The following is a 10,549-nucleotide window of genomic DNA, read 5'->3' on the forward strand; positions in this document are numbered from 1 at the left end:
CATCACACTGGTGGACGTGTGATGGCCAGTGTGATGTCATCCATGGGTCCTGGATGGCCCAACATCACTGGTGGACGTGTGATGGCTGGTGTGATGTCATCCATGGGTCCTGGATGGTCCAACATCACTGGTGGACGTGTGATGGCCGGTGTGATGTCATCCATGGGTCCTGGATGGCCCAACATCACTGGTGGACGTGTGATGGCTGGTGTGATGTCATCCATGGGTCCTGGATGGTCCAACATCACTGGTGGACGTGTGATGGCCGGTGTGATGTCATCCATGGGTCCTGGATGGTCCAACATCACTGGTGGACGTGTGATGGCTGGTGTGATGTCATCCATGGGTCCTGGATGGCCCAACATCACTGGTGGATGTGTGATGGCTCACGTGATGTCATCCATGGGTCCTGGATGGCCCAACATCACTGGTGGACGTGTGATGGCTGGTGTGATGTCATCCATGGGTCCTGGATGGCCCAACATCACTGGTGGACGTGTGATGGCTGGTGTGATGTCATCCATGGGTCCTGGATGGTCCAACATCACTGGTGGACGTGTGATGGCCGGTGTGATGTCATCCATGGGTCCTGGATGGTCCAACATCACTGGTGGACGTGTGATGGCTGGTGTGATGTCATCCATGGGTCCTGGATGGTCCAACATCACTGGTGGACGTGTGATGGCTGGTGTGATGTCATCCATGGGTCCTGGATGGCCCAACATCACTGGTGGACGTGTGATGGCTGGTGTGATGTCATCCATGGGTCCTGGATGGCCCAACATCACTGGTGGACGTGTGATGGCCGGTGTGATGTCATCCATGGGTCCTGGATGGCCCAACATCACTGGTGGACGTGTGATGGCTGGTGTGATGTCATCCATGGGTCCTGGATGGCCCAACATCACTGGTGGACGTGTGATGGCTGGTGTGATGTCATCCATGGGTCCTGGATGGCCCAACATCACTGGTGGACGTGTGATGGCCAGTGTGACATCATCCAGGTGTGAGCTGGCCACTGTGACATCACTGATGGACGTGTGATGGCCGGTGTGACGTCACAGCGGCACGGGCCAGATGCCGTGCCACCACCCAACCCTGGTGGCACCACGACACGGGGCGGCCGGTGCGACGCCACGGAGACGGACGCACGGACACGTCCCACGGGGCGACCTCGAGGGACGGACAGGCCACCGGCCCGCGTGACATCACCGGGGGCCACATAAACCCCCCCAAAACCCCCCCAAAAAGCAAGAGCTGGGGCAGCACGCCCGCTCCGGCAGCCCCCTCCGCCCGGGGGCCGACAAAAAAACGATAGCTACATCAAAAAAAAAACCCCAACGCTTTTAATGCTTTTATGAAAAATATTACATTTCAAATCGTACATAAAAAAAAAAGAAAAAAACGCACAAAAAAAAAATCCCCCCCCGCGGCCGGGGCTGCGAGAGCAGTTAGTATCCTACAGGGCTAAAAATTAATTGCTACCCCCCCCCAAAAAAAAAATTAAGAGCGATATAGAGGGTTTTGGGTGGCTGTTAAAAAAGCGCGAGCCCCGCGTTAGAAAGCTGAGGGGAAAAAAAAAAACCCCAAAAAATCGAAATAAAGGGGTGGGGTGGGTTTTTCGGGCGGGGGGGGGGTCACACCAGGGAGCCGGCCTGGCTCTGCGCCGGCACCATGACGGCCACGGCACCCATCCTGGCCAGGCCGGCGGCGGCGGGCGGCGGGCGGTGGCGGGGGGGACCCTGGGGCCGGCGGCCCCGCGAGCCGGCGGTGCCGTTGGCCGGGCCGTCGGAGGCGGCGTCGGAGGCGGCGCGGGGGCCCTCGAGCTTGGGGCGGGCGCCCGGCGCCGAGGACAGGGTGCTGGTGCGGGAGGCGGCGTCCGGCGCGGCGCTTTTGGCCCACGCCAGGCTTTTGGGAGCCACGGCGTCTTCCCTGCGGAGGAGAAACGAGCGGAGCGGCGGGAAGCGGGCGGGAAAACCCGCCGGCGCCTCAGCACCCACCGAATCCGGGCTCCGAGGACCCCGGGATGTCCCCCCCTCCCCACCCCCGGCCAGCTCACTTGATCTCGTTGGCCGCCTCCTCCTGCCCGTCCCGCTTCTTCCGCCGGTAGACGCGGAGCTGCAAGCCGAGGAAGACGAGGAGGCCGAAGCCCACCAGGGAGCCCAGCACGGCGCCGGCGACGACGGCCGCGTTGCTGCCTGCCGGGCGGCGCGGCGGCGTGAGCGGGACCCCCGCTGCCCCCGCTCCCGGACGGACGCAGGGACGCGCGGACGCCTACTCACTCGAGAGCACCTCCAGGGTGACGTTGCACGTGGCCGAGCCGGCCCGGTTCTCCGCCGCGCACACGTAGACGCCCGACATGTCCAGCGAGAGGTTGGTCAGCTTGAGGGTGCCCCTGGCGCGGTCTGCGGGGGGAGAAACCTCGGTGCCGCTGCCCCCCCGGCCGCCTCTCGCCGGCGAGGGCAGAGTTAAGGTGACCGCGACCGGCGCCGGCAGCACCGACAGCGCTTTTTCCCTCTTTTTCCCCCCCCGTTTTCCCCCTGGCCTCACCTTGCATCGGCGGGAAGAAGACCTGGGCGGCGGGCGCGGCGCGCTGCCACTGGTAGGAAGGCAGCGGTTTGCCCTTGCGCGAGGCGCAGCTCAGCGTCACGTTGCCCCCCACGGCGGGGCTGCCCTGCAGCCGGCAAGCCGGGGCGGCCGGCGGCACTGCGGACGGGCACGGCTTCAGCGGCGGCGGGCGCGGGGGCGTTTCCCCACGCCGCCGTGGGAGAACGCCCCCCGGACTTGCCCATGGTGGCGTGGGAAAAGGCCCCAGGATTTTCCCACGCCGCCGTGGGAAAACACCCCAAGATTTTCCCATGCCTCGTGGGAAAATGCAGCAGGACTTTCCCACGCTGCCGTGGGAAAACACCCCAAGATTTTCCCATGCCACTGTGGGAAAATGCCCCCAGGACTCCCAGGATTTTCCCACGCCACCGTGGGAAAACACCCCAAGATTTTCCCACACCACTGTGGGAAAACACCCCTGGGACTTTCCCATGCCACCGTGGGAAAACACCCCAAGACTTTCCCACACCACTGTGGGAAAATGCCCCATGATTTTCCCATGCCACTGTGGGAAAACACCCCAAGATTTTTCCCACGCCACCGTGGGAAAATGCCCCCGGGACTTTCCCATGCCACCGTGGGAAACACCCCAAGATTTTCCCATGCCACCGTGGGAAAACACCCCAAGATTTTCCCATGCCACTGTGGGAAAATGCCCCCAGGACTCCCAGGATTTTCCCACGCCACCGTGGGAAAACACCCCAAGATTTTCCCACACCACCGTGGGAAAATGCCCCCGGGACTTTCCCATGCCACCGTGGGAAACACCCCAAGATTTTCCCATGCCACCGTGGGAAAACACCCCAAGATTTTCCCACGTCGCCATGGGGGAACACCCCAAGATTTTCCCATGCCCCTGTGGGGAAACACCCCAAGATTTTCCCATGCCTCGTGGGAAAACGCACCAGGACTTTCCCACGCCACCATGGGAAAACACCCAAGGTTTTTCCCACGCCACCGTGGGAAAACACCCCAAGATTTTCCCACGTCGCCATGGGGGAACACCCCAAGATTTTCCCACACCACTGTGGGAAATCACCCAAGGTTTTTCCTATGCCACCGTGGGAAAACACCCCAAGATTTTCCCATGCCACCGTGGGAAAACACCCCAAGATTTTCCCACACCACTGTGGGAAAACACCCAAGGTTTTTCCTATGCCACCGTGGGAAAACACCCCAAGATTTTCCCACGCCACCGTGGGAAAACACCCCAAGATTTTCCCACACCACCGTGGGAAAACACCCCAAGATTTTCCCACACCACTGTGGGAAAATGCCCCATGATTTTCCCATGCCACTGTGGGAAAACACCCAAGGTTTTCCCATGCCACCGTGGGAAAATGCCCCCGGGACTTTCCCACGCCGCCATGGGGAAACACCCCAAGATTTTCCCACACCACCATGGGAAAACACCCCAAGATTTTCCCATGCCACTGTGGGAAAATGCACCAGGATTTTCCCACACCACCATGGGAAAACACCCCAAGATTTTCCCATGCCCCTGTGGGGAAACACCCCAAGATTTTCCCATGCCTCGTGGGAAAACGCACCAGGACTTTCCCACGCCACCATGGGAAAACACCCAAGGTTTTTCCCATGCCACCGTGGGAAAACACCCCAAGATTTTCCCACGTCGCCATGGGGAAACACCCCAAGATTTTCCCACGCCGCCATGGGGAAACACCCCAAGATTTTCCCATGCCACCGTGGGAAAACACCCAAGGTTTTTCCCATGCCACCGTGGGAAAACACCCCAAGATTTTCCCACGCCACCATGGGAAAACGCCCCGGAGTTCTCCCGCGCCGCCCGCCTTACCCAGCACGGTGAGGTTGATGACGCCGACGTTCTTGCCCGTGCTGCTGGAGTCATCCGCCACGTTGACGGTGCACATGTACTGGCCCGAGTCGTGCTCCTGCGTGCCGTTGATGAGCACCGAGAGGTTGTGCGAGAGCACCGGGTAGAGGAAGCTGATGCGGCGCTTCAGGTCGCTCTCCTCCACCTTCACCACCCCGTCCAGGTAGGTCAAGATCTGCCGAGAGCAAAAAGACCCGATGGAGACCCGGAAAAAAACCCTTTCCGGGGAATTAACGCCGCGACGCGCAGCTGGTGCCAGCTCCGACGTCCCGGCGCCCGACCTGGAAGGGGTCGGCGTCGGGCTTGTGCAGCAGCCAGGTGACGTAGGGCTTCTTCTGCGAGCGGCTCGTGTACCACACGGGCAGCACCGCCGGGCGCCCTTCCACGGCGAAGACGGAGCCGCTCGCCACGTGCACCTCCAGCATCGCCGCCGCCGGACCTGCCGGGGGCCCCGAGAAACAAAATAAATCACGTCGATCCACACCCCGGCGAGCCGAACCTCCCTTTTTACCCATCTTAAATGGGAAAAAGGGGAGGAAAAAAAGGGGAAAAATTTGTGTACCCCGGTTGTGATCATCTCCTAGGATTGTTTTTTTGGTTTTTTGTTTTTTTCCTGGCCCGTTTAGCCGCGTTTTTTGGGCGGGGAAGGGGGCCGTTTCCGGTCATGGTGGGGAGGACGTGACACAATAGACGGGGGCCGTTTCCCCCCCCCCGCCCCGGACCGGCGAACAAAAGAGCCGGCGCCGGCAGGAAAAGGCGCTCGACGCCCCTGCTGCAATCTCCGCCCGCTCACTCCCGAATGCACCCGGTCTCCTTCCCCCCCGGGACCAGACCCATTTTTTTGGGGGGGGGGCACCCATCTAGCACGACGCAGCACCCCGGGCACCCAGCAGCGCCCGCCCCGTGGTTTGGGCCCCTCCGTAAGCCGCCGGCTGTATTTATAGGTGACCCGCGTTGCCCTGAGGCCGCCTGCGCCGCTTCGCTCCGACACCGGGAAAAAACCCGGAGCGTGATGAATTCACAGCCAAAAACATCCCCTTTCCCATCCCGGGCTGATATTCCCCCCCAAAACCAGGCGATGAGGATGGGGGGGACGGTGACGCTCGCCCCCAGGCCGGGAAAAAGCCCACGGGGGCAGCGAGGCCGCGCGCTGCCGGCACGGAGATTATTCCCCAGCGCTGCCAAGGAAGGATCAACGGGAAAGTAATCTCCTCAAGGCAGGTCGGCCTGGAAACGCTTCGCCTCGGCTTCCCCCAGGATCTGCCACGGGCTTGGGGGGGGGATGAGCAGCCTTTCCGCGCCGGGGCGTTTTCCCGTGCCGGGGCGTTTTCCCGCGCCGGGGCGTTTTCCCGCGCTAGGTGTTTTTTCCCGCGCCACGTGATTTTTTCCCGCATCAGGTGTTTTTTTCCCGTGCCAGGTGGTTTTTTTCCCGCGTCAGGTGGTTTATTCCCGCATCAGGTGTTTTTTTCCCGTGCCAGGTCGTTTTTTCCCGCGCCGGGGCCCCGCGAAGCAGCCGGCCGAGGCCATCGATCCCCCGAGACGGCACCCAAGCGTGAACGAGCGGCTCCATCATTTCGCCCCTCGGCGAGCGGGTGCCCCCGCCCCGGGCGCCCATTACCCCGCGCTCGGTGCCGTCACCCCCGTCCCCCTCCCGCGACACCGGCCACCAGTTTTCTGGGAGGGGGGAGAAAATAAATCAGCATTTAGGCACGGGAAAAATCGGGATGTGTCGCAAGAACGGCGCCGAGCTCGACGTCTCCCCCCCCGAATTATCCCCCCCCGCCGAAAACCGCCCTGCACCATCCCCTTTTTTCCAGGGCGGACAAATTCCCGGGGGTATTTTTAGCCTCCTTGGCGCATCCGTTTTTTTTTCTTTCCCTTCCCCTGCCCAGACATCCGTAACGGATCCCGGCGGCTCCTCGCGCGGCTCCTGGGCAGGAAACGCTGCCGCGGGCCGATAACCGGCCGAGACAATGCGGCCGCCGAAAGCCGCCTCCGCCTAAACCCCCCCGGCGCCCGCCGGAGTGAAGGTTAAACCCCCCCCGCCGCCAGCCCGGATCGAGCCCGGGTCCCCCAGGGAAAAGCCGCCGCGCTCCGGCCCTAAGAATAGCTAAGCCCGTCCTAAGCGCTTAAAACCTTAAGTCCCGCCGAGGGGGAAAACGGGCGAAAACCTGACATTTCTGGCCCTGGCGGCATTGAGATGTATCTTGATATTTCGAAATTTATCCTGATTTTTTGAAATATATCCCGATATTTCGAACTATATCCCGATATTTCAAACTATATCCCGATATTTCGAATTATATCCCGATATTTCGAACTATATCCTGATATTTCGAACTATATCCCAGTATTTCGAACTATATCCCAGTATTTCGAACTATATCCCGATATTTCAAACTATATCCCGGTATTTCAAACTATATCCCGATATTTCAAACTATATCCCGATATTTCAAACTATATCCCGATATTTCGAACTATATCCTGATATTTCGAACTATATCCCGATATTTCAAACTATATCCCGATATTTCAAACTATATCCCGGTATTTCAAACTATATCCCGATATTTCAAACTATATCCCGATATTTCGAAATAAAAGCCGAAATGCAGCTTTGAAATCAGCCCCGTGGTTGCTCGGCCCCTCCGGATGCTTCAAGTTGCTCGGATTAGTTTTCCAGGGAAAACCGGGGTGGGGAGCCGGAAAAATCGGCTAAGCGTAGGCACCCGCCGGCCCTGACCGCAGGCGATTGCTTGCCTAAAACGGGGGATTTTAGGCAAGCTGCAGGTGCCGGATTCCCATTTCCGAGAGCTTCCCGGCATAAAGCCGACCGGGAGCAGTGGGATCGGCGGAAAAGGGGGCGACTCGACCGCTTCTCGATAAATCCCTGCTGGGGCGGCCGGGAAAAGCCGGCAAAGGGCAGCTTAAAACTGCAGGAAAGGGGGGGAAAAAAAACAATCCGCAAAATCTTCCCGAGTGGGAAACCGCACGTTTTTCCCCCCTTTTTGTTCCCGAGAAACGGCTTTTCCCCGGCGGAGGCCCAACACCTGCAGGATTTCCTGCCAAAGGCCCCCGTGCTCGGCCCCCCCCCCCCCCCCCGGCTTGGGGAAGCGCCAAGGAGCCGTTTGGAGGATGCTCCGGGCGTCTAAGGAAAATTTGGGATTGGGGGGAGGGCGAAGCCGGCCGCCCTCACCCGGTTCCCCCCCCCCCCCCCCGCTGTTATTAAACATTAAAATCGCCCTATTTCGGGCCATTTAAGGCATGCGAGCGGCTGGCACCGGGAGGAAATATTTTCTTGAAGAGTTGTTTTTTCCAGAGCCGGGGAAGGAGCGGGGGGGGGGGGGGGATCAGGAGGGCTTTTCCCAAGGGATGAATAGGCACGAACACCCCCCGCCCCCGCCCTGAGACGATTCGGGGTTATTTGGGGAGCCCGACACCCCGCGGGAACCGCCGGGCTGATTTTCCCGTGGCACCGTCGCCCCAAAAACCGGGTGCCCCCTTCGCCTCGGGAGCCGTTGGTTGAAAAACCGGGAGAAAAACCCCGCTTTCTGCTTAATTTGGGGAGGGGAAAGTGTCCCCCCCCCATTTTGGTGGGGGGGCTCGCTTTGATTGCTGAGAAAAAAGGGACATCGCTGGTGCTGCCGATGCCATTTCGGCTTTTAGAGGGCTGAGCGCGACCTACAGCTCTGGAAACCACCCAATTAGTAGAAAAAACAGCCGCTCTGCCGCAGGCCAAGCTCCCTTTGTCATCGTTGGGGTGCGTTAACTCTGAAACCTAATGACGACCGGCCAAATGTCACCCCACCGCCGCAGTGCTGAGAGAATCGGCGCAATTCCCCAGGCACCTCGGCACCGTGCGGCAATGCGGACGATCCCGGCTCCTTTCCCTGCACCCCCAGCGCGTCGGGACAAGCTGTAACCCTCAGGACGGGGGGGGGTTTCCGGAGAACGTTATCTTCCAAACCCGCCCGTTTCCTGGGGAATCGATCTCACGTTGCGAAAGGCCGGATGAAAAAGCGGCATCGCGGCGGGCCCGAGCTCGAGCGCCGGCCCCGGCGCTCCTCTTCCTCGAGGCGAGGAAGGCCGAGCCTGGGGCTCCCGTTGGCGCCGGCGCCGGCTTTCGCCACCTTGCCGCCTCCAATCCCCTAAGGCTTTAATCGGCTCGAAAAATTAATCCCGACAGACCCGATCTGGGGGGAAACGGCCCCGAAAAGGCAGCGAAACCAGGGGGCAAATGGAAACGCCCGGACGCCGGGCCGTAAACGTAATCCTGCCTCGTTTTCCCCTCGCCGCCGGGCCCTACAACCCCCCAAATTCCCCCGCTCCGCCGTTTTTCCCCCGCTGAGGACGTCCGACCCCGAAACCCGGCAAAACCCCTCCGAATAACCCATCCTTGAGCGTTTTTTCCCGGCAACCCCAATTTTCCACCCTCGGAGCTATTAAATATGGGGGAATTAAAAGCGGAGGAAGAGGAGGGGGGGTTTTTGCCTTCGCTCGATAGGATTAAGGCGATTACGCGCCGTGAAACCGAGACAGAAATTAAACCGAGAGCTTCGATCGAACGTGATCGCGGCGGGCTGGTGCGCGGCCAAGCCGCCCGGAAAAACTGCCCCCGAGCCCGGCGGAAAGGTCAAGAAAACGGCTTTTTTGGGGGGGTTTTCCTCTTTTTTTTTTGCTTTTTTGCCCCCCCGGACCTCTCCGAGGAAGCGGCACCGGCCGTGCCCTGCGCCCGCGCTATTTATAACCGAGCAGATAGGAGTCGCCGGGTCCCGGGAGCGAGGTCCGTTGGGAAAAATCCCCGGCCGCTTTTCTCACGACCCGGGGGCCGAAAAGCGGCCGTATCCTCCGGAGAGTCAAATCCAAGGGAAAAAAAAGAAAAAAAAAGAAAAAAAAAAAAGGAAAAACCCAAAAAAACGCCGCTTCGCTAGAGATAGCGGCCGGCCGGCTCGCTTTAACCCCGACGCCGCCGCCGATTTTTTGCAGTTTTGGGGGTTTTTTCCCCCCCCCCCGGTTTTTACACCCCGCGGGACGAGGCGATAAATAAATAAATAAATATATATATATATATATATTTACTTTTTTTATATATCTATTGCCCGATATATTTACTTAATATATATACGTTGCCCGGCGGGACCCACGGGAGCGTTTAACGTCCCCGGTAGCGGAAAAAACCTTCCCGATAGTAAAAAAATTAAGGGAAAAGCCGCCCGTAAGCCCCGTTAACGGGTTTATTGCCCCATTTCGGGCCGAGCGCGGTGCCCCGGGGATGCTCCGGGCCCCGGCGGGGGGAAACCCGCCCGGTCGCTCGGCCAAATCGCCCCTCGCGGCGGCTCCGGTGCCCGCCCGCCGCCCGCCGCGGTGCCCCCCGCCCCGGTGCGCGGCCCCCGCCGGTCCCGGTGCCGCCCCGCTCACCCAGCAGCGCGGCGAGCGCCAGCGCGGCCGCCGCCAGCGCCCTCATGGCCCCGCGCCGCCGCCGCTCGCAGCGCAGCAGGTGCCGCAGCGGCGGCGGCGGCGGCGGCAGCGGCGGCGGCGGCGGCGGAGCGGGGCGGGGGGCGGCGCCCAGGTGGGGCGGCCCCGCAGGTGGGGGCGTGGCCTCCGCCGCGGGGGCGTGGCCTCCGCCGCGGGGGCGTGGCCTCCGCCGCGGGGGCGTGGCCGCCGCACCAGAGGCGCGGCCACCTCTCCGGGGGGCGCGATCCTCTCCCCGGGGGGCGTGGCCTCCGCGCTGGGGGGCGTGGCCTCCGCGCTGGGGGCGTGGCCTCCGAGGTGGTGGGGGCGTGGCCTCCGAGGTGGTGGGGGCGTGGCCTCCGAGGTGGTGGGGGCGTGGCCTCCGCCCCATCCTCGCCTCCCGCACCCCGACGTTTCGGGGGAAGGTTGCGAGGTTTTGGGGCCGGCGGGGGCTGAGCGATCCCCCCCCCCCCCCCGACCTCCGCCGTGCCCGGCCTTTCCCCGCCCCATAGAATAATAATAATAAAAATAAAAATAATAATAATAATAATAATAATAATAATAATATAAAATATATATAATAATATTAAATGCAATAATAATAAATGCAATATTAAATGCAATAATATTAAA

General features: G+C 60.7%; 1 protein-coding gene across 2 annotated transcripts; it reads right to left on the minus strand.

Moving 5' to 3' along the window:
• Positions 1-1,331: 1,331 nt before the first annotated feature.
• ESAM (endothelial cell adhesion molecule) lies at positions 1,332-10,014 on the minus strand. 2 transcript variants are annotated; one of them, XM_064524365.1, is made up of 7 exons: positions 9,884-10,014; positions 4,744-4,901; positions 4,424-4,637; positions 2,551-2,706; positions 2,283-2,405; positions 2,060-2,118; positions 1,332-1,932 (listed from the first exon to the last, which is right to left on the minus strand). In XM_064524365.1, exons 1-7 carry the CDS (start codon positions 9,927-9,929, stop codon positions 1,558-1,560), a joined length of 1,131 nt encoding a protein of 376 aa, XP_064380435.1. In that variant the 5' UTR covers positions 9,930-10,014; the 3' UTR covers positions 1,332-1,557. The 2 variants fall into 2 exon arrangements, with proteins under 2 accessions (XP_064380435.1, XP_064380434.1); XM_064524364.1 differs by having other exon boundaries at positions 2,060-2,198.
• Positions 10,015-10,549: the final 535 nt, after the last annotated feature.

This window comes from Dromaius novaehollandiae, chromosome 21 (assembly GCF_036370855.1).
Source record: "Dromaius novaehollandiae isolate bDroNov1 chromosome 21, bDroNov1.hap1, whole genome shotgun sequence".
NCBI lineage: Eukaryota > Metazoa > Chordata > Aves > Casuariiformes > Dromaiidae > Dromaius > Dromaius novaehollandiae.

What these genes read in the sequence shown, in the direction of transcription:
- ESAM (XM_064524365.1), bottom strand. Translation starts at nt 9,929, where the DNA reads ATGAGGGCGCTGGCGGCGGCCGCGCTGGCGCTCGCCGCGCTGCTGG. An exon ending in CATCAACCTCACCGTGCTGG is followed by an intron (nt 2,707 to 4,423) that starts GTAAGGCGGGCG and finishes GCCCGTCCGCAG; the next exon opens with TGCCGCCGGCCGCCCCGGCT. An exon ending in GAGGCGGCCAACGAGATCAA is followed by an intron (nt 1,933 to 2,059) that starts GTGAGCTGGCCG and finishes TCTCCTCCGCAG; the next exon opens with GGAAGACGCCGTGGCTCCCA.